The 25,299-nt window shown below is 32.6% G+C and overlaps 1 protein-coding gene across 1 annotated transcript in view; it reads left to right on the forward strand.

The window, feature by feature from the left end:
* The window catches only part of ZNF804A (zinc finger protein 804A), a 317,052-nt gene that overhangs the window by 250,645 nt on the left and 41,108 nt on the right, over positions 1-25,299 (forward strand). The window contains exon 2 of the mRNA XM_053597330.1: positions 3,831-3,974. Coding sequence (XP_053453305.1) covers positions 3,831-3,974 — 144 coding nt within the window. The remainder of the gene's footprint in view (positions 1-3,830; positions 3,975-25,299) is intronic.

Below are 25,299 nucleotides of genomic sequence, written 5' to 3' on the forward strand. Positions count from 1 at the left end.
ACCATGTGCTAGGATCAAACCACCATGAGATGCATCATTTTGGAAAAGAAACTTTTCATCGTTAAAGGTTTTACTTTGGTGCTATTCATTTTTTAAAAATATTAAATGGATAGATTTTTCCTGAGTCCCTGGGTAAACCATTAACTTCTTTATTTCAATTTGTTATCTGTAAGATGTACTGTTCAGTTGCTGAGGTTGCAAATTAATATTATTGACTTTCTAACTTAAAAATTATGTGCATACTGATTTCCTAAAAGTAAGGATTCAGCCTTCACTATTTTTAGATATATGCAAAATGTAATGAGTTTGGATGAACTTACTAACTGCAAGAAACGTGTTTCTTCTTCTTTTTTTCATTCTTTATTTTTTTGTTTTTCTGATATCATGCCCAGTGATACACCACAGCAGTTCTGTTCATGGTTCAACACAGACTGCTTTCCCAGTTAGAGGGGGATCTTTCTGTGTAGCGTATATATGAGCAGCTGTGATCATTTTGCATCTTATTCAAATGTTTTTATTATCTTCTGCACTAGAATGGCTGTGTTTACTATGTGCTTTGCAATCTCAGGCAGGACCTGATTCTGTATCACCCACAATAAAGAAGGATCACAGAGCATATTAGACTGTCCAGGCCTAATTTTGTCTACAGAAATGTTTTAAGATGCATAATCAATAACAGTACACACAGATAATTTCCCTTACGATGCACATACAATAACTAAATTTTTCTATTCTGCTAACAGTTTCCAAAATCCACCATTGATTCCTTTTTGCATTTTAATCAAGTTTAAGTTCTCCACCAAAAATGTTTTTTACTAAACTTTCTCTTGCAATCTCAACTTCACTTATTCTATATTTCTTTTAATATCTGAAAGGAGAGTAGAGATAGAAAGAAGAGAGAACAAGTAAACATATATGTCTGGCAAAATATTAATAATAATTTTATTTAAGTGAAGACCATGTAAGAGTTTATTTTTATGTCTCTATAACGTTCTTTTCATAGCTTTAAACACTTTCTGAAATTAAAATAAAATCAGAAAAAGATATTATTAGAATAAGGCAAAGATGGAGACTTAATAGAATAAAAGAAACTAAGAATGATATCAGTTGATGATGTGGTCTGTAATTGAATCCTGTTTTGAACAACCTATTTTAAAATATTAGGAATTTGGAGCTATTTGAACATATTGACTGGATATTGATGACAGTAAGCCATGACTGTGACTTCTCTGCTATTTTTGTTTGTCTAGGTCTGATACTAGTTTTGTGATCATGTTTACTAAAGTCCTTCAAACTTAAAGGTACATACTGAAAAGTTTACAGTATATGAAATGATATGAAATACATTTGGAAAACTTTATGAAGTTCGGAATTAAAAATTATCTGGAACACAAGAAAGGGTATAAAATTGAATAGGCTAAAATGAAACAGGATTGGCCATGAGTTTATAATTATTAAAACTGATGGGTGGACACACCCGGAATTGTATGCTTTTCTCCCTTTTTAAAAATTATTTAAAATAATTAAATACTATTGACAAAATTATTTGGATTCAAATATGGGCTGCAACGTCACTCTTTATATCCTGGAATCAGTTCTTTAACTTTCCCACGCTTCAGTATTCTCAACCATAAACTGAGGCAGTGTAGAGAAGACACGTCTTTACCATTTGAATCAGGATTGAATTAGTCAATACATCCAAATTCTTAATCAGTGCCTGACCTAAATAGGCACAGAATTAACAATAGCTATTATTATTTTTAAATAGCTATTTTTCTTTTCAAATTTAGGCTGATGCTAATATTTTTTAAGAATGCAATTTACCTAAGAATCTCACTTTGTTCCACTCAAAATTTTCTCATTTTTGTAGGCAGAATACAGAAAGCAATTATTGCTTCTCTAGAGGAATCTAAATGTTCAGAAGGAAAAAAAAAGCTTATACCATGATTAAGAAGTAATCAGTAATTTAGGGAGAGGAATCAGCTTTACTATAATTATAATTAATGAAAGGAATCATCTACTTTACCAAGAAATTTCTATTAGTTCAAGATTATTCTAGAGCTAATTCTACTTGGAACGAAAAACTGTTGCCATTATAATATAACTCCTATATTGATTGGGATGTTATCTCTGATTCACACATTTTAGCCATGAAATCATACTACTAATTTAAGTTTAAATTGGCCAGTTTACAGAGTAGTTATTTTGAAGATTTTCATAATAATTCCATAAGCTGTCTAGATCTATATTTCTCATTTTCATCTTTTCAAATGAAATTTTCTAAACATATTGAAAGCAGTTAAGTATAGTAATTGGGAGTATTTCACAAATCTGCTGATAACCAGTATATTAACTATTGGCATTAATGGAATTGTACATAAACAATTTAAATTATTTGGCAATTTATCAAATTTTCCTGTGACATTGATAAAGTAATAAAACATAACAATGGATCACTGTCTATCAAGTGAGAAACTGGGTGAAATGTGCCCAGGAAGGGTGGCTCACACCTGTGGTCCCATCAGTTTGAGAGGCTGAGGCAGGAGGAGAGCTTGAGTCCAGGAGCTGTAGAAAATACAAAAAAAACAGAAAGATTAACTGGAAGTGGTAGCTCACACCTGTAAGCCACAGCCACTTGGGAGGTTGAGGCAGGGGTATTGCTTGGCCCAAGGTTTTAGGTTGCGGTGAGCAATGATGATACTACTGCACTCTAGCCTGGGCAACAGAGCAAGACCCTGCCTCAAAAACAAAAAGAAAAAAAAATTATATTCATTAGCACAAGTTAATGTACTCCAAATTATGATGAACTTTATGATGTCTGATGTGTGTAGAAATATACACACAATAAAATAAGGAAAGTAATAGTCATTTATTAAATTACCAACAAATCACCCTTACATTTTATAGAAGAAACTTAAACATTCAACCTATGAGTCCTTATTGCTTGTTTATTTATCCCATTGCCATAGAGATCTTTATGTCAGCACTTCAGTGAAAAATCAATGTTTCTACATGTAAATTTCATTTGTGTCTGGCAACATTAACATTTAAGAAGGCATGAAATAGAATGTACAGTTAGATTTAAGAAAACCTAAAATCCATAGCAAAATATTCTGCTATTTTATACTTTTTAAACAAAAACTAATAATGAACAACTGTATTTTTTCATCTTTTCAGGAGTCTGGGTGTATAACCATCTTTATTGTGCACATAATGAAAGCAATCTACTTACACATTTTAAGCCTTTTCAGTTTAAGTAAATAACATAATTAGCTTGCAGAAACATGTCTTATTTTCCAAGGACTAGAGGGTATTATAAAATTCAAACTAAACTGATGTGGGTCAAAATGAAAACATTACTCAAATGAAATAAGAGTTGGGATGAGTGAGTTACTATGTAAATGTTTAAGGAAAAAAGTAAAATACCAACTTTGAATATTTATGAACCTATATAGATGTCCTCAAACAGGACATATTTTTGATGTTTAAAGTAGGTAAGTTTTATGTCACCTAAGCAATTGCCAGAAATCTGCAGTTGGATCAACATCGCTATATGATTTTCATTATTTGATATTAACGTGACATAGAGACTTGCCATGTAGTCTGCTTTTCTCCTCTATATTGCTGATATTTTTTCTATTATTTATTTTGTCTTATTTTGTTGATATTTTATTTACTTTAACTCATAAGTTCTTCTAATTCAGTTTGACAGTATTTGCTTCATGTTTGTTATACTCTGTGTCTAACTTTAATTATTATGCTAAAGTTAATAATTGTCAGAACAATCAGGGACAGCCAATTGCATCTCTCCTTGAAATTTTATTTTTCAGGACTATGCTGAGAAGGAGAATACCATAGCAAAAGCTCTGGAAGACCTGAAGGCCAATTTTTACTGTGAGCTCTGTGACAAGCAGTACTATAAACATCAGGAATTTGACAACCACATTAATTCTTATGACCATGCTCACAAGCAGGTAAGAAAGAGATTTTAAAAATCTGGCTCCTCATGTAGTATTTTGAATTGTGTGAACTATATAAATGTGACATTTTTATCTGACTTTTATATACAGTTTTTAAGGATGTTTTTCTAGGGTGATAATTTGCTGATGTAGCAAAATCGATTTTTTTGAATGCACCAAAAGCAAAGTAGGAAAGAAATGACCAACATCAAGAAACACCATTCTTTGCCTAGTGAATGGGAGTGCTTTGGCAAGGAATTATCCTCTGAATGTCCTCAAATGTATTGTTTTAAATATTTAATTGACAGCATCTTTATCAAATCTAATAATATATGTTCATTTGGTTTATTTTAACATTATCTCATTTTATAATCGATTGTAAATTCAAGATTGATTTTTCCAGCATTCTACATAAAGATATGCTTAGAATAGTGATGATGTTAGAAGTTAATAGAGTTCATTTTCTAATCTGTCTTATACTTACTGATGCAACTTCACTTGTTGTTTAGCTAACTTCACATGATATAGCAGTTTTAGCATTAATTTATAAGTGTTTTCTATTTTAGCCATCATCCACAGATACCATCCACAGCATTCTTTTTTGGTGTCAATAAAGGTACAGTTTTAAACAGTTGAACCTGTCCTAATTTTTTGTTAATATAGGAGTTATTTAGCATACTTACAGAGTAGGAAAATGATCATATTAAATGCTTATGAACCAAATGTGTATTTTCTTTTTCTGTCAATCTTTCTGGTCTTTCATTCCAGCTAAATTTGAGGAGGCAAATGTAGGCAAGAAATTAGCCTATAATTTTAATACACATGTCACTAATTAATACATACTTAACTGAATAACTTATGCTTGCTTTTCTGTTTCTTGGCACTAGATCCACTGGCATACGGGTTAAAAGAAAGGCTGTAATGGAAATATTCCCATTTTTACATCTAAAATGCATAGATATAAATTATAACACTGTTTAATATGAACATTAAAACCCATTAGGAAATAGCATAGATTTTGTTGTATAATTACAGGCATTTGTTTTATTAAATAATTCTAGGATGCCTTTTCAGGAGTGGTAAATCTGAGAAAGTTTTTACCTCATTTTTCTTACATATCTAAGAGCATGAGGTTTCCATTATATAAAGTAGATATTTGGAAATGTGTGTGTGTGTGTGTGTGTGTGTGTGTGTGTTTTAAGAATATTTTACTAGCTATTATTATCTTTTCTCAAAGAATACTTCACTCAGCCATCAGGTTATCATATTTTGAAGATCAAACTCACTTAGGTTATCCTGAGACCCTTTCCAGTTCTTTTTTCTTAGAGAACTTATGGTACTGTATTTATTACACAGAGAGGCTAACGGGAATTCAGGCTGGATTTGGCTTGTTATCTTGAAGATCCAGTGGCTCACCTTTGATAATGCTCAGAGACATCAAACCCTGATCTGTATTGACAGATCAAAATGCCTATGAACTCGAGTGGCTAGCACAGTTCTAAATGATTAATTCACCATGAGATGACATTAGAGTAGCCAAAGTATTTAAAAGCTACAGAATCATTAGATGTTTTTCCGACAGGACAGTACCCCATTCTTGGGAGTGTTTTCCTACAGAATGTTCTCCCTTTTCTCCCTGAGCAAAGACCTCACTCCAATACAGAAATACATGTTTCTACCAAATGACACCCACACGTAAAGCACTTTGAATGAAGTAGGGGGATACAGATTTAGATTCAGATCTCCTGAGAACTTGAATTTAGGGTACCGTAAAAAAACAGAAACCTACTGTCTGATAATGCTTGAAAACGTACATCTCAGTCAGTGGTGGAGGCCATCAAAAAGCTGAGAAATTTGATTTATATAAAGAACAAAACAAATTCACATTCAAATCAGTACTTCAGTTGACACACTGTCACTTATATTATTAGAATTATAACATTTAATTTAAAGATCATTTAATAAATGATAATTATATCATTTAATTTTAAGCCTGACTTTTCATACTGGTTGTACATTTGCTCACACTAATCATTAGATATAAGTAACAGTGTATCAATTGCAGTATAGAAACAGTAACATTGATTCCTAATGACCTTCAGATTCTTAAAGCAACATTTCCTACAACTGTCCTTGAGTTCTGATACACATTTAAGTTTGCTACAAATACAGGTACTTAAAGCAAAATAAACAACAACAAAAAAACCCCCAGAACACCAGCTGAGTGATTATTATTAATAGCAACACCCCCCAAAAAAAATCATTACGCTATCTAAACATCAAAGCAATCTTTTTGGTTTACCACAGGAAAAACTTGCCCAAGAAACAGGTAGAGGTTGAATACCCCTAATTTGGAAATCTGAAATCTGAAATGCTCCAAAATCTGAACTTTTTTGAATGCCGACATGATGCAAAATGTTTAGAAATTTCTAGCACACTTACGTTTTGTAGTATTTTTTTTCAAAAGCTCAGAGAAGCACAGGATTTTATTAATGCATGTAAAATCTAATTTTACGCAGATAAATGCCCGTTTAAATGTAAATCATTATTTTAAGCTGCATACACACTAATATTTATCAACATATACAGTATTTTATGAATACCTTTACATGCCAGTATTTTTATACAGCCTTACTTTATTTTACTGTCCTATGTAAACAAACATTTGCACCTGAGTACCTCACACTGTCTCTGTCACTAGCTGCTGGTAAGAATGGAGCTTTTTATCTTAGTCTTCTCACAACTCTATTCCTCTATCTATATAGAGAGTTCGAACTAGAAGACGTGTATTGGCCTTTCTGAATCTAAATTTTGAAAATTCAAATCATCAAGTATAATGCATAGTTAGGCCTATGTGTCCATCATAAATAGTCAATGTATACCTCATTTCCATTCCACATTTTGTAAGTGATTCTTTCATATAATGAGATGGCTAAACTAGCTCCCACTAAAATTATGTAATTCTGAATTTTAGTCATTGAGATAAAAAAAGCAAAAGATTAGAAACTCAGCATCTGGTAAAAAGAAAAGATGTTCCTTTGAACCACCGTGTCTGTTCTTCTGCTGTTAAAGTAAAGCCACCATGTGTCCGTCCTCTCGCCTGGCAGCCGATGGGCAATTGAGAGCTCTTTTCACTGTAAGAGATTTGTCATCCAGATGCTATGAAGACATAGAAAAGGGAATGATTGCCTTATTTCTGCTGCTCCTCAAACATCTTGATTTTTGCTTTAGTGGCTTCAGTGTGGCTGAAATACCTCCAAAGACACTGAAGTTACCTTCACAGTAGCAAGTCAAGATTTGGTGCTTTGCAGCAAGCTGTTTCGTTCTGCCCAGAAGTCAAGGTCAGGCCAGGTTATGAGCTTGTGTTGTTTCTGGAGGGCCTTCTACTGCTACTGAAATAGAACAGCTGTATTCCCGGATTTGAGCATTTTCTAATAATTAAACTGATAGTAAGTGGCAGCTGAAACTTGAGAAAAAGAATTACTTCTTAAAATTCGAATATAAATGTTCATATCTGGGGAAAAGTACTGTAAGGTTAATTTTAAATAGGAAATACCAATAAAGCAATGTGTGGTACAATCACTCCAAATATCTTCCCTGGCAGTGTTTTTATGTTGTGCACGTCAATCTAATTGTACTCTTTGTTGTTGTTATTTCAACCTTTTTGAGAATTGGTTTCTTAGAATGAAGAAAGAACATACAACTTGCCACTATTGAGCCCCAGGAAAAACTTATAAATATGTCCACCTAATTATAAAATTGTTTGATTTTGATATTTCCTATTCTAATCCATGATTTGCATAAAGTAGAATTATGAGTTTTATCTTGGGTATGTGCCAGACTCTGAATAAGAGAATCAAATCCTATTATCTGAACTTGAGGTGGTTTTATAAACCTCCCTCAACTCTACTTCAAGTGCCTCTCCTTCCCTACCTATTCCACTGCCTGTCAGGCTGATGGCTGTCTACTGAGCCAGCCAGTGTTGAAGATAGGGAGAAACTAAAAATAAAAGCAAAATTTGTGCCCTGCTAACTAAATATTATTATGCCCCCCAAAGTAAAAGAAACCTAAAATATTACAAGAGAGTATTACACTTAATTTTAGATATTTTATTTTATGAATGTCAATTAAGCAGTGCAATCCAATAAAAAATGTTTCACTCCTTTAGGTTTGTTACCACTAAAACATTCACTTGTGTTAAAAAAAAGAAGCTATAAGGAAACCGATTAGAGACAAACTGATATATATTTATTCTTATTTTAATAACTACATATTAACTTTTGGACATATATTCTTCTTGTAGTTTAAAGATAACTTGGTTTGTATTATCCTATTAAATCCTGTATCTTTATATTACTATTTAATTTTATTATACTTTGCTAATGATCATCATTTAACAAATATACATTCTGCAAATATATATGTTTTTGGAGATGGCCTATAGATTTATTATAGACCTTATATTAGACATGAATAAATATGTTTATTTTATATTTTTTAAAAGTTGAAATACCTTCTGGGAATTATTCTTGGTAAAGTAAAACTGTTAAGAAGAAAATTTATCCAGGATAAAAATATATAAAATCCAAGATTAACATAATGTGGGGATTTGGGAGTAGTGCATCCTGAAAATAATGTTTATCTTCTACTAATCCTATCAGAACCCAACCTTAAATTATCTGCTCAAGGGATTATCTCTAACACATTTCAAGACACCATTAGCACCTATAGAAACTATAATGTCAGTGTTTCTGCTCTGTGTGGTAGGAGGTGGACATGGTATAAAACAAGAAATTATTAATGCTAGTTGAATGCCAAAAAAGCAGAGAAATTAAAAAAAAAAAACAGTAATCCCAGAGTGTGGTATAGCACCAAGGTACATATTCTATTTTAGAAGCTTTCTGGATGATTATGACATGAGACCAAGGTTGGAAAAAAACAGTGGAGATGCCAAGGTTCATGAGGTTAGTGTTTCAGTTGCCATTTGATGACACGGTTTTCATCCCTCTGTGATATAGAGAAATAGCAAAAGAACGTCCCTCCTTGTTTAAGGAAAACTGTGAAAAAAATTAAGGAAGATGGAGAGAGAAGCAAAGAGAATGGAGAGAAGCAGTTAGTCAACTACGTTATTATTTCCCCTCTCTAGACAATTGCTTAGGAAGGGAGAGATGATTGTACAGACATAGAAAGTAGGGATTCTAGAAAGAAAATGCCTTTGGGGCTGCTTGTTCAATGCCAATTTGAAACTCAACTAGTATCAAACTAAATTTGGCAACAGAATGTGTTTAAACAAACTGACTGGTTGATCTGCCCTGGATGACCCATTCAATTTGCCATCAACATTGTCAAGAATTTCCCCTTTGCCCTCTTGGATGGACACAGAAGGCAATTCATTGGAATAGTGTGATCTTGCCATGGGTAGTGAAGAGATGCAGGTTGAACACCGGGACCGGCGAGCTGGATAGAGGGTATGACTAGACTCACTGTGAAGAAAGTTTTCTTTCAGCCATGTATTTTACCAGTGAACATTTTATTATTAATATTAAAAAATATTTCTCTTTTTTCAATCCATGACAATGATTAAACCAGACTCAAATTGCCAGTATTCTAAATTACATGAAATTTGATAATGACCAAATGAAAAGTAAACAATGTATGGAATGATTTATTTCTTGTGCTTAGCTCACAGTTTTAATATTTACCTATATTTAAGAATAAGATAAGCTAAATTACACTTAGGAGTCATCAACCATTGCCTGAAACATAACTCAGTTTCAATATGTGAATAATTTTTATGTAAATAGATTATGTATATATTTCTACAAATAAAATAATACCTCATAGAATACTAGAAACCAAAAATGAGAAGATAATAGGATAGATATATAATATGTAAACATATAAATATGTATGTCAATATATACTATATGTAGAGATACAGTATATACATACTACAATTCCTCTGCATTTTTATTTGTCCAGGAATACAAATATTTATGTACTTACAGTCTTGGTAATTTGAGGTTGGAAGTATAGTGATTAGTGTCTCTATAAGCAGCTTTTACAAAGGAGAGTATGACAACCTTTAACTCCCTGCAGTTATATAAAAGTGGCCTCTTATGGGCCACATACTCTGATGGCAGAACATAGTGAAGGTGTTAACCTCATTTCTAATAAATATTGAAGGTGTTAACCTCTTTCTTCAAATAAATCTATTTTCTTGTTCCTCTGGGTTTGCCTCATCTCTTCTTTTTCAAGTTGCTATAGTTAAGACATCTTTTTCTTAAAATTATCTAGACTTTAATGATGCTGTAAAATTGTCAAACACAAGCTATTGTGTAAACGTATGTCATCAGTTCTTCAAGTGCTGAACATCTTTTGTGTCATGGTAATCATTAGTCTAGGGACAATTGTTCTATGCCATGTGTCTTGGTATGCTTTGTGCTGCTGAAAGAGTGCCTGAGACTGAAAATAATGTATAGAAACTTACTGACTCATAATACTAGAAGCTGGAAAGTCCAAGGTTGAGGGGTTGGCATCTGGAGAGGGTCTTCTTGTTACATTATTATATGGTAGAAGGTAGAAGGGCAAACCAGAGCAAGAGGAGGGTGAATTCACCCTTTCATAATGGCACCAATCTCATCCCTGAGTATGGAGTCTTCATGACCTTATAATCTCTTTTTTGTGTCAAACGGTCTGTGAAGCTAGTGAATGATGCCCCATGATCATATCAGTGTACACAGCTGTGATTTAATAAAAATAAATAAATAAAAAGTTACATCTTTTAATACTGTTACAATGGCAGATAAATTCAACATCAGTTTTAGAGAGAACAGACATTCAAACCATAGCACCATGAATGATAGATAATATTAGAAATTTCTAGTAATAGAAATGTTTATTCTAAGAAACAAGAAATAGCCTAAAAATAATACAGCTTATGCATGGTTATGTAAAATATAATCTTAGCAACTGTCAAATGACTTTGCGTGGCAAATATTAGGCACTTTTTATATTCCATAGGTAAGTTCTAGTAATTTTGTTCATCATTTTATTCTGAGACTTAATTCCATAACATCCTGTGATGGTGTTTAGTAAGCATTTATCAAAGTAATACCTTAATGAATAAATGGAAGAATTCTGTCTTCTTTTTCAAATGAAATGAATGGCAGCTGATGGATGGGAGTGAAAGAGACACAAGGTGAGAGCAGGAGAGAGAGACATGTGATTAACAATGAGAGCAGGAGAGAGCAGGAGAGAGAGACATGTGATTAACAATGAGAAACATGTTCTGTATAGATGCAGCGGACTTTAATAGATTGAGTCTTAAAGACAAGGAACATGACAATTTAGTGCCTGGATTGCTAGCATGAATAGGCAGGTAGATGGTAGTGCCATCTACCTGGACTGGCACTACCAGTGACTGGACAGAAAGTCATCCAAGTTATATTTCAAGTTTTTAGATATCTTTCAAATTAATTCTGATTCACTGGATTATCTTATTTTCATTTCTTCTGAGAGTCCCTAACATAATTTGATAATAAAATAAGTCAATTTTTTTCTTAACTGTAATTGTTTTAGTTCTTTAGACAATGGTTCTCAATTTATGCTCTTGAAATCAGTGATACTGAATTTCCTGTACCTATAAACTTGTCAGAAAGGCAAACGTCAAGCCCTACTGGAGACTTCCTGGATCAGAAATTCTGGGAATTTCAGGAAGCCAACAATCTGTGTTTCAATGCGCTCCCAGGTCGTTCTGATGCATACTAAAGCTTGAGAACCACTGCTTTTAAATATTGTTATCACTTGATGCTTATACTTTAATGATTAGAATATCTGTATTATTTTGTTTCTTTTATTGTTGAGGGGCTTGTAGCTGTTACCAAAAAAAATTACCAAGAAATTAAGAAATTTGAATGCATCATTTTACACACAGTAGTAAAAAGGTTCTTAAGGCTATAGCTCATAGAGAAAAGAAGGCAGTGCCTTGGTGACCTGTGAGCAGAGAACAAGAAGGTATTGGAAAAACAATCTCAAGCACCAAAAATAGAATGTCATCTTTATGGAAAAGTGCTAGTTTCAAGCAGATTAGATAGTATTGAAATTCAAAAGAAGAAGATCAGAAAATAGAAAGTGTTAAAATATTCAATGATTAGCCCTGTGCCTTTTTCAGAGAAAAAGAGCATATATATACATATATATGCATACACACACACACACATGTTTGTCTATGAAAAAATTTAAATTTTGCTATTTAAAGATTAGTCTGCATAGAAAATACCTTGGAATTTATTCAAATACCACTATTTAGCATTAAATCGTGAAAGTAATGCATAAAAGTTATGATAAAGTTTGCACGTAGGAATAAAGCAAGATTTCAAATGAATTTATTTATGATTTTCCCTACTCCCCACCCCGTATCTAACCTCTCATCTCCATCCTCTACCTAGTTGCTGAAATATATTGCATGTGTTTATTGAAAAGCACGTTCGGAACATTTTCAGGATGTGATCGGCTGTGTTCCTGTCTCCATTAAAGCCACTTGTCCCTTCAGAGCCCTCGCTCAGCCCAATTCCCTGATCTCACTGTTTGTTGGTGGGTATTCCAAGTATAGCCTAATCCCAAAGTGATGTAAACAGACTTCAAAGAATTTAACCCGAATGGGTACTGCAGTTTAAAACCTCCGTGTCAGAATCATGAAGTCCAGAAGTTTGTCTTAGTTTGAATAGCTACTTACAGAAAGAAACCAAAGTTCCAGCCACTAGAGATTCAACGAATTTGCTGTTATTATTGTTCATTTGTTTTCTTTTTTGGAAGACTATGAAAATTTAAAAATGGAAGAAAGGATAGAATATAAAAAGAATATAAGGTCATCTTGGTAAATCTAATTGTTCTTGTATATTTCTTTTTGTTCAAAGACTAAATATTTAAACCTGCTTACATTTTATGACTTGCTATATCTTTTCACTTTTTATTTCATTTTAAAATAAAAACTGCATATTGTATATGTGAATGTATGTGTAAAAAAATTCTCCTGTTTCTTTTACCATAATTAAAACCTTTTTTTCACATTCTTCATACCTGTTTGTAATCATAGATATTAATAGATATAATTTGATACTTCACAAAATTCACCAACACTGCTAACAGCATTTCTTTTCACTTTTTCATAATTTCCATAGTAATAATATTAATGGATTCATAATATCCCATCAAGATTTCTTGCATAAAAATTCATATTGCTAGATTTGACAATTTGGAATTCCTATCAATATTTTAAATTCTGGTGTTCTGTTACTCCAGATTTTTAATTTTGCAAACTTGCTTTAAGATCACAAATATGAAATGCAGAAATTATATTAATATTTCTTGGTTTTATAAAATGTGGAGCAATACAGTTGACACCTGACACGCTAATTTCATAGAAATCATTTTCAAAACGGTCATATGCTTTCAAAATGGTCTAAAACCGCTTTAGCAGTTTTATTTTTATTGTCTTTAAAATAAATCATTTTTAATATGACATCATCTGCTGTGAAATTTAATGTCTAAAATAGAAATATATTTTGAATTATTTATTTTTATGTTGAAGATATGGTTTATTAATAATATGTATGTTAATAGCATATATATATACATTTATAGATGCAGATATATATCACTGCATTTTGGGGATGAATACATATAATCATACATCAGGGGTTGTGCATGTGTATGACGGGGGAAAAACCATTTTCACTGTTATTTAATGCTGTCTCTTACTCAATTGCATGCCTTACTAAATATATAGTACTTCATAGGCATCAGTAATATATATAAATAGATTAAATTCAAATATATGTTAAAATAAATAGTTTAATCCAAAGACTATTTTCTTCATAGGAAAATAATGTAGGAAACTTTGATATAATATAATGTAATACTCTCCCCATTTTCACACTTGTTCGAATTTTACTGTAACATTTTTGTGTTAATTTGCAAAATATTGCCTTTTTACTCAATCCAGGACAACTGCTTGTATTTTTGTAGATAAGTGGAGATGTTAATGTGGAAAGGGCAAATAGCTCCTTAGGTATTTTCCTCAGGATAACCAAAGGTAACGTTTGAATCATCAGTGTGATATATTCCATTCAAGAAAGTACGATTCATGTCACAAAGTCCATTAGCAAAATTCTGCACAAAATATTAATAACTATTTTCTTCAGATCAGTGATTTTTTAAAATATAAAAATGGCACTGTGTGGTCTTACATGAACAAAGATATGTGCTAAAAACTTAAGTGACATGTCTGATAAAAAGAAGATATTCTAGACATTAACCCCGACTTTATTTCCACCGTAAATGATGCTGTGGGCTGCAGAAGCTCTTTCGCCCTGGACTCCATAAGAAATGCCATCATCAGTGTGGCAATCCAAATGTTATTCACATAGTAGGTTCAAGTGAGAATACAAAAGTTAAGTGAGTTCAGTTTCTGCGATGTAGAGCAAATGCTTCTTGGAACTCAATTAATTGCACTACAGAATAGATGAGCCACAAAGGGGAAAGAATGACACCTGCTCATTCTGGTTTTAGGCTTCATTTGCCTTGAAGAAACCCCTTTTGGCTATACTATTAATATTCTAAATATTTATTTTCTATTTTTTTTGTAGCTGTAACTATCTAAGATACTTTGGTTTATTTGCTAAATAATGGTAAATAGAAATCATATTAAAAATATAGTTGATTATTCTTGAAAAATGTATTGATTTCCTTCAGCAATTAATTGTTCCTTAATATCTCTTTAGTTTAAAAGAAGTTGACATTTTATACAGTTCTTCATATTTTCTGTTATATTTGGTTTATTATATTCTGTTCATGTATGACACATCATTTACATTATAGAATGTTTATAATTTATATCTATTACATGTGATTGATGTTATTCATATATTATGCATTACATGTTTATACACACACAGACAAACACACAAAATCAGCAGGAATTTGCACTATGGATACCACCATTTTAAGAACAACAAAAGGTAAAGTAGTGACTGCTGCATTTCCCACAATTAGATTGAGTATTAGAAGTTCAAATTAATAAAACCAAGAAACCTTGTTTTTGCAGCTTTTGGAAATTACCTTTCTTTAATGGCTTGTTGACATTTTTCATAGGTCCCACCATGCCTGAAAACAGGAAGTTTGTGTTTTCTGTGCTCTAACCAAAGTCCTTTAATACTGCAGCCCCCAACCCCTGGGCATGGCCAGGTGCCATCTGTGGCCTCATAGGAACAGGACCTCAGACAGTATCTTTGCTTGAGCTCCACCTCTTGGCCCATTCTCCCCTCCCGCATCCATAGAAAAATGGTTTTCCATGAACCTGATCCCTGGTGCCCAAATATTCTAGTCTGTGGCCTGTTAGGATCCTAGCCACACAGTAAGAGTTCAGCTGTCAGCCAGGGAGCAAAGCTTCCTCTCATTCACAGCTGGTCCCCATGGTTCACATCACTGCCTGAGCTCCACCTTTATAAGCTATCCCTCCCCTCCACACTGTCTGTGGATAAAATTGTCTTCCATGAACTCAGTCCCTGGTGCCAAAAGGTTGGGGCTGCTGCATTAATGAATTCTAAAGAATGGTTAAATATTTACAGAACTGCCCTGATTGTCCTTTGTCACTTTAGCCTAGCTCTATCCTGTACCTTTACTCCCACCACCTGAACTCAGTATCTTCTTCAGACTGATATGCCTTCCACGGTATAGAAAGGGCAGCAGAGAGCCCCGCAGGAGGTTAGCCCCTAAACTTAGCTAAAATCAGAATAAAATTTTACTAAGTTCTGTTATTTGGTAATAACAAAGAAATTTCAGAATAAGAAAGAAAATCCCAAATTATTTACATACATATTATTCCTGATTTCTATAGGTCTACAGGGAAACTCCTATAGCTTTTTTTTTTTTTCTTGGTCTCCACTCTACTTGTAGGAAAGGGTTCATTTTCTTTTCCATATTACTATTATTTTTTTACTTTAAATATAGGGCATTGAAATGAAATTAATGGAAAAAAATTCTCATTTGTTAGTCTTGTCTAGACTCATTATAAACTTAAAGTCTGCTAAGAAGTATATCCATATTCATAATTACCAATATTTGCATTTTTCAAAGAATAATGTTCATCATAGTTATCTATAAACTCACTCAAAATTAAAAATTGACATGACCTTGACCAAACCATTTGTCACATTGCAGTGTTTTTCCTTAAACAAGAAATTACTTGATATCAAGAATTCTAGGAAAACAAAAACTGCTCACAGTTGAAAACTTTGCTCAAGTTGTGGAAATAACAAAACAGAATTATAGTTGGTGAGGGGATTAACAGATTACTGCTGAACTCTTTATAGGTCAGTAATATAACTTTTCAGCAAGAAACCACCTTACTTCCCCTCATCAAAGTTTATTTCACAATTATTGGTTTTGAAAATCAAAACAATATGTGTTCTTTTCAATGAGATTATGACTAAGAATATTAACATTTCACATATAAGGTAATACGCTCTCAAATTTCTATCACATAATAACTGGAAAGTGGGAAAAGTACCAATCTTCTTTCAGGAAATATGGTGGAGCTAAGCAACATAGTAGGCCAGTAATCAGGGTCAGACAAAACAAGATTACTGTGTAGTTCTTGAGGGACTAAAAGACTGTGTGGGCTGAATGAGAAAAGGCAAGAAATGTCAGAGAGGAAAGATCCCAAAAGCCTTTTGTTTCTCTACTTCGTGTGTCTCATATTGCCATGTTTTTTTTTTTAAACAAACACACAAACTATCCTGAAGTTCTTGTCTCACTCCTATGCCTGAGATCATAAGGGAGTTGTAATTCTTCTTGGCTGTATTTCTGGTTATATTTAGTTTTAATCAATATTGACAGTTTCATTGCTTCTTTATAAAGTAAATATGATTTAATGGAAAGCTACTGGAAAACCAATTGAGTTAAAAAATAATACTTTTCATTATAACTGGACAAGTATAATTTGTCATACCTAATTTAAAGCTCTGAAACACTTTTTGAAATATGCTTCCATAGTTGAAGATTTTTTCATTTTTTATTTATTTTAAATTTAATATATAAAAGACATCAACAATTATAAAATTAATCCACATTCTAAAAACTAAAACCAAAATAGTATTAAGTAAAAAATGAACATTTTATCTTTTGATAATATTTCTGAAATGGATTTTCTCTGAGATGCATGAAAAATCTGAGAGTATAGCACGTGTTATTTATTATAAGTCAATGTACTCGCTAGTAACTTGCTAGTTATTTTTTAAAGGTTTATATCTTTTTAAAAGCATTTGTTAATTTACATTCTATATTTTCAAACACTGTATGCTTGTAAGATATGCTTATGTTTGTCTTGGTATAGAAATATATAATCATTTCTATTAGTTCTTTAAATTTCTGAGATAATTTAAAACCTAAGACTCTTCCAGAACTAAATATGTATTAGACATCAGATTTTCAAATGCTAGTTTTCATGATTTTAATTTGTAAGTTAAATTCATACTTTCCCAAAATTTTGCAATGGCCATGACAAACCAAATTTTTCAAATAATAGATAATAAAATATATACACTTAAATATATAATTATTTTGTTGCATGTTTATTTTAAAACAACAAGGTAATAATAGACAATATTTTATAATTCTGTGTGAATTACATAATTTTAAAGGTGTTGAATTTTTGGTAATATATTGTATGAGTCTTAATCTACATTGCATAGAGAATATTTATTTGCTAAGAATGTAGCAATGTTTACTATATACTGTACTTTTTGTCATTTACAAATGTCATAGATATACTTGTAGTTTCATTTCATTCTCTAAAGTAGTGTCTAATTCATATATGGTAATTTATTCCATAACTTTTTGTGTTTCTAAGAGACGGGATAAACTTCAAATGTAAGAAAACAATAGATTCAGAATAGCCAGCAAGAGTCCATATGCTATATTCATAGAATTCTTCCATAAATAAAAAGGTCTGCTCATAAACCCTTCCAACTCATATGAATTACAAAAAGATTGTTTTTACATTAACAAGGCATTTGTGGATCGAAGATATCAAGATATATTGAAAGGAAACAAACTCTATCCCTTGTTCCAATTACAAATACTATAAATAATGAAATCAAAAATAATAAAATACAAATTGATATGCCTCATTAAGGTTTACTTGGTGAGAGAGTATGACAGCCTACATACTACTGAGAAAAATCAAAGTGTGTGTTTAGTGTATGTTCATATTGCAACATAAAGCAACTTTTTAAAATTTAAATCTTACATGAAGCATTTCATGTGAACATTTCTTCCCTTTATCTTTAGTGGTTTTAATACATGTATTTTAATCATTACTGATATTTAATTATTACTGATACTCATTTCAATTCTTTTATAATTTTTCTTAATATATTTCTTTTTAGTATGTATGATTTTATTTTTTTATTCTGATGAATCGTAAAATTGTATTAGTCCCTCTTCTACCCTCCCTTTAATTTATACATTGTATTTTTATTTACTAGTCAAACTTGATATTTAATATACATTAACATATTAGTATATTGATAAACTTCTTATATATGTTAATATGCTTATCTTTAAGTATATGCTTAAAGATATACTTAAGTATACACTTAAGATATACTTAACAATGAACTTTCACAATGAGGTTCAAGATGATTTACTATATCCATTTTCGTTGCTTTTGTATCCAAGGTGGATGCAAGGTGCTTTATGCAAGGTGCTCTAGTGGCATGGTAGCACGTTTCAAATTCATACATGAGGTCTAAAAAAATGTGTGTGATTCATATCATGCATATATGCTACTCATGTCATGAGTATCTTTATGCTGTACTCAGGCAGTGATGGAGTTTACCTAAAACTTTCCAGGAAGTCATACCCCCTAAATCAATAGGTTCTTGTTTGTCTGTTTGCCATAGGCAATATTGGTTTATCAAGTGTGTCCTGCTAAAAGCACTATGTAAATAACAGCTCTCCTAGTACACTAGCAAATACCATGATCCTGTAACCTGGTAAGCCTGTCGTTATTATATTTATAGCAAGATTCAACAGGATTAGCCTGCATTTTTTTATTAAGCCCTATACACATAGATCATGAATACATTTATGCATATGTGGGGTACAATATGTTGATTTTTTTATACAATCTGATGTGCTTACATCAAACCAATCAACATAGCTTTTGCCTCATTTACTTGATTATTGTGTTAAGACATTTATGTTCTACACTTGACACAGATTTGACTTGTACCCTTGCAATATGCTCCATAGTTGTTGTTGTTGTACTGAAAATCTCCCCCTTAACTTTCTTTTCAATAATGGTGGTTTTAACTCTTTCTTTATAAGCTGCATATTTTTCTTTCTTGATAGACTAGTTAGTTGATACAGTAGAATACAGAATAAAAATGATCCTACTACAAATGATATTTGTTGTGAGTTTGAATTTATCAGACTAAAAAAATGTTCTTTTACTCCTTTTTGTGCTAAGAGTTTGATTAGGAATTATTCATAAATTTCATAAAAACTTCATGTGTGCTCTGTGATTATTATTAATCTCAATTAACTTATACATGTGGTAAATTTTATTAATTGACTTATTGGTGTTAATTCTAACTTGAATTCCTAGATAACTACAATTGCTCATGTTGCATTATCATTTTTATACATTATATGTTAGTAAATTTTCTTAGGATATCTGTGATTATGTTTACACATATGATTAGTATTTAGTATTTTATGCAATGTTCCTCAACTGGGATTTCCCTGATGTTTTTCTTATGATTAGAGTGGGCTATGTTTGGGGAAAGGAATATCAAAGGAAAAATATCACTTTTGTCACATCATTTAAAAGATATATACTATTACCATATTTTATCATGATTGATTTTGAATTCGTCAGTTGGATCAGGAATTGTCAGCATTCTCCAGTGGAAATTTACTCTTCCTTTTCCCATTTTGATACAACAAATTTTGGAAGGAAAAACTATCTGTTGACCACACTTAATGACTAAGGTATTATGATCTACTCCCTTAAAGGAAAGCATCTACATGAATTATTTGGAATTTGTCTTTACAGGAAAATTGACCACTCTTCCATATTCATTTAGTGATTCAATCATTTATTTAAATCATCATGAACATTCATATTATACTTTGGATTGTAATCTAAGGCTCCTATACATTCTTGCTCAAATTATTACAGCTTTGGCCTTTAGGAACTCTTTCAGTTGACAGTTGACATACACCGATACTCCCATCAATGAATTTTGTCTGTTTCTTTCTTCGTTTTCAGATCTTCCTTATGATATGACACGAGAAGATTGCCCAAGTTCTGGTATATTTCCCATTCAAAACCAAGTATAGTCATTTCTCCAAGTCTCTCTTATTACTTTTTTTAGAGAATGGTATTAAAATTCAAATCTGGGCTCTGGGTCTGTTCCTTGCCTTTTGGTGGTCATTGCTCCTAGGCTTTCCGCTGACAGACTGAGGATATATATGTCTATAAAGTAATCTATTTGTACACAAATAGGTGTAAATACTTCCATATGTAACATCTTCATCTACGTTACGTATGTGTTCATCCTGATGTCTCAAATTATAATATGTGAAAGATATAGGTAGTCTGTGTTCTTGCCCTTGGACATGATGTGTACTTTCCTATGCCATCATCTGTGATCCATTTATTTAGTTGTTCAATTCTAGTATACATGTGTAGCAGCATCATAATTAACTCAATACCATGGGAAATTTTATCAACTAAAATACAATACTTGTACAGTTGCTTTTGCATAGGTTTACAGACTCCCAAATTACTTAGGTCAGCACTATCTTTCAGGCTGTTATAACAAAATACCATAACTTATAAAAAATAAAAATTTATATCATATAGTACCAAGGCTGGAAAATTAAAGATCAAGATGGCGGAAGACTAGTGTCTATTTCCTGGTTCATACGTGGTGTCTTCTCACTGTGTCCTCACATGGCAGAAGGGACAAGGCAGCTCTCTTGGGTCTATTTATTAATCTAAGGGCACCAACCCTAATTATGAGAACTCTGCCCTCATGATGTAATCACCTCCCCAAATTCCCGACCTCCTAATAACCAGTCTTGCCTCGAGGATTAGGATTTTGACATGTAAATTTTGTAAGGATACAAACTTTCAGACCATGGCGAACACCTTTTTCTTTTCACATATCCTGTCAAGATCTTTACAGTATAACTTAGATTTTTGTGTAACACTTGGCATTCTTTTCTGAGATTTCCCAGCTTCCTAAATGAATTTTTTTTTTGTAGAGACAGAGTCTCACTTTATGGCCCTCGATAGAGTGCCGTGGCCTCACACAACTCACAGCAACCTCCAACTCCTGGGCTTAAGCGATTCTCTTGCCTCAGCCTCCCGAGTAGCTGGGACTACAGGCGCCCGCCACAACGCCCGGCTATTTTTTGGTTGCAGTTTGGCCGGGGCCGGGTTTGAACGCGCCACCCTCGGCATATGGGGCCGGCACCCTACCGACTGAGCCACAGGCGCCGCCCCCTAAATGAATTTTTAATTTGCATATTTAAGAGTTCACTTTTGCATTGTAAAATTTGATGGCTCTTGAAAAATGGATAATGTCATGTGTCCACCATTACAATGTCACACGGACAGTTTCACTGCACTAAGAATCTCCTTTGCCTCACTTATGCATCTGTTCCTTCCTCCCCTCCAGTGTTTGTTAACCATGGACCTATTTATACTCTCTGTCACGTTGTCCTTTACATATAATTACATAATTGGAATCAAACAATACGTATCCTTTTCGGACTGATTTCTTCCATTTACCAACAGCTATTTAAGTTTCCTTTATATATTTTAATGGCTTGATGACACATTTGTTTTTATTGTGAACTACTGTATCCATACCACAGAATATTATTGTTGCTTCAATTTTTTTTTGTTAATTATGAATGAGGTGTCTTATAAACTTCTGTATAGAGCTATATTTTCAGTGGACTTTAATAACTGCCTAGGGGTATGATTTCTTGATTGTGGAGAAAGAGTACATGTAGCTCTTTAAGAAACTGAAAATTTTATTTCGAAGTGGCTGTGCCATTTTAAATGCTCATTAACAAAAAGGGAAAGTTTTGTTCTAGACTCTCAGCAGCTTTTGGCATTGTCAATATATATATTTTTTTATTTTAGCCTTTCCAAAAGTGTGTGTATAATGATGTCTCATTGTTGTCTTTTTGCAACTTTCTAATTGCAAATGATGTTGAGTATACTCTAATATGCTTATTTGCCATCTGTCTTACCTTCTTTGGTAAGATATCTTTCAGAACTTTGGCCCGGTTTTTAAAATTTGGTTGTTTGTTATCATATGGTAGATGTTTAAGAGTTCATTATATATTTTAGATACACATCATAAAACATTTGTATGCTTTTTCTTTTAATTTAACATCTGAAAATTTCTATGTTATGCTTGGAAACACACTATACTTAACCCTGTGTTATTCCATCATTAATGAAGGTTAGTGATGAACAGGTAATAAAGAATGATAGAGCATTAGGAAATGTTTTCAGGTACTTTTGCAATGATATCCGAATATGGGTGTGTTATATTTTCAGACCTCACCAAAATTGCAAAAGAAATTTGAAGCTACTCTAATAGTGAATATTGTAGTGAGAACAGTGAAGAAAATTCTGAGTCACTTCTCAAGTTCAATAGTGCTTTTCTTTGAAATCTGTGTTGAAAATTACTTTTTCACCTCTCATGGAATCTAGAATACTAACTCCAAAGTAACAATTTTTCTTATCTAAATTCATTGTCTTTCTAGCTGGTACGTACTGACCCTGGAGTTGTGATAAAGGATCCCTACTCAATTGCAAATGCATCACAAAGTACAAGAAGTTTTTACAGATAGTAAAAAATAGTTTAAAGAGGCTGAAGATTTGGAAAAAAATTGTAAAGCTGTTTAAAGTTCACCTTCCTCCAGATTGAGTTTAAGTGTTTTGGAAAGATAGAATTTGAAAATAATTGATAGTTCATTTTTGTACAGAATATAAGCTTTTTAAGTATAAAAGAACATTAATTTTGTTATTTTCTCATTGTCTAACTCTTCTTATTTCTCCCAGTGAAAAAAATAATTACAAAAAATACTCCCATGCTGAATTAATTCTACTTTTACAAATGAGAATTTTTTTTCACTATTATAATTGTGTACCTATTTTAAAATGATGTCTATGATTAGTGGTAATTACAATGTAATTAATAAGCTTGACTTTATAAGTGCTACTAAACATTATAGGAATTTAATTTTACATTTATTAATCATTGATTATAAATGTGATGTTAAGATAATTCAAAAATTTTTTTTATTATATATATATTTTTTTATTTTGGGGATTCATTGAGGGTACAATAAGCCAGGTTACACTGATTGCAATTGTTAGGTAAAGTCCTTCTTGCAATCATGTCTTGCCCCCATAAAGTGTGACACACACCAAGGCCCCACCCCCCTCCCTCCGTCCCTCTTTCTGCTTCCCCCCCCATAACCTTAATTGTCATTAATTGTCCTCATATCAAAATTGATACATAGGATTCACGCTTCTCCATTCTTGTGATGCTTTACTAAGAATAATGTCTTCCACGTCCATCCAGGTTAATACGAAGGATGTAAAGTCTCCATTTTTTTCAATAGCTGAATAGTTTTCCATGGTATACATATACCACAGCTTGTTAATCCATTCCTGGGTTGGTGGGCATTTAGGCTGTTTCCACATTTTGGCGATTGTAAATTGAGCTGCAATAAACAGTCTAGTACAAGTGTCCTTATGATAAAAGGATTTTTTTCTTTCTGGGTAGATGCCCAGTAATGGGATTGCAGGATCAAATGGGAGGTCTAGGTTGAGTGCTTTGAGATTTCTCCATATTTCCTTCCAGAAAGGTTGTACTAGTTTGCAGTCCCACCAGCAGTGTAAAAGTGTTCCCTTCTCTCCACATCCACGCCAGCATCTGCAGTTTTGAGATTTTGTGATGTGGGCCATTCTCACTGGGGTTAGATGATATCTCAGGGTTGTTTTGATTTGCATTTCTCTAATATATAGAGATGATGAACATTTTTTCATGTGTTTGTTAGCCATTCGTCTGTCATCTTTAGAGAAAGTTCTATTCATGTCTCTTGCCCATTGATATAAAGGATTGTTGGATTTTTCATGTGGATTAATTTGAGTTCTCTATAGATCCTAGTTATCAAGCTTTTGTCTGATTGAAAATATGCAAATATCCTTTTCCATTGTGTACGTTGTCTCTTTGCTTTGGTTATTGTCTCCTTAGCTGTACAGAAGCTTTTCAGTTTAATGAAGTCCCATTTGTTTATTTTTGTTGTTGTTGCAATTGCCATGACAGTTTTCTTCATGAAGTCTTTCCCCAGGCCAATACCTTCCACTGTTTTTCCTATGCTTTCTTGGAGAATTTTTATTGTTTCATGCCTTAAATTTAAGTCCTTTATCCATCTTGAATCAATTTTTGTGAGTGGGGAAAGGTGTGGGTCCAGTTTCAGTCTTTTACATGTAGACATCCAGTTCTCCCAACACCATTTATTGAATAGGGAGTCTTTCCCCCAAGGTATGTTCTTGTTTGGTATATCAAAGATTAGGTGGTTGTAAGATGTTAGTTTCATTTCTTGGTTTTCAATTCGATTCCAAGGGTCTATGTCTCTATTTTGTGCCAGTACCATGCTGTCTTGACCATGATGGCTTTGTAGTACAGACTAAAATCCGGTATGCTGATGCCCCCAGCTTTATTTTTATTACTAAGAACTGCCTTAGCTATACGGGTTTTTTTCCAGATCCATACAAAATGCAGGATCATTTTTTCCAAATCTTGAAAGTATGATGTTGGTATTTTAATAGGAATGGCATTGAATAGGTAGATTGCTTTGGGAAGTATAGACATTTTAACAATGTTGATTCTTCCCATCCATGAGCATGGTATGTTCTTCCATTTGTTAATATCCTCTGCTATTTCCTTTCTGAGGATTTCATAATTTTCTTTATAGAGGTCCTTCACCTCCTTCGTTAGGTATATTCCTAGGTATTTCATTTTCTTTGAAACTATGGTGAAGGGAGTTGTGTCCTTAATTAGCTTCTCATCTTGACTGCTTTGGTGTATACAAAGGCTACTGACTTGTGGACATTGATTTTATATCCTGAAACATTACTGTACTTTTTGATGACTTCTAGGAGTCTTGTGGTTGAGTCTTTGGGGTTCTCTAAGTATAAGATCATGTCATCAGCAAAGAGGGAGAGTTTGAC

Source organism: Nycticebus coucang, chromosome 7 (assembly GCF_027406575.1).
Source record: "Nycticebus coucang isolate mNycCou1 chromosome 7, mNycCou1.pri, whole genome shotgun sequence".
NCBI classification, from domain to species: domain Eukaryota; kingdom Metazoa; phylum Chordata; class Mammalia; order Primates; family Lorisidae; genus Nycticebus; species Nycticebus coucang.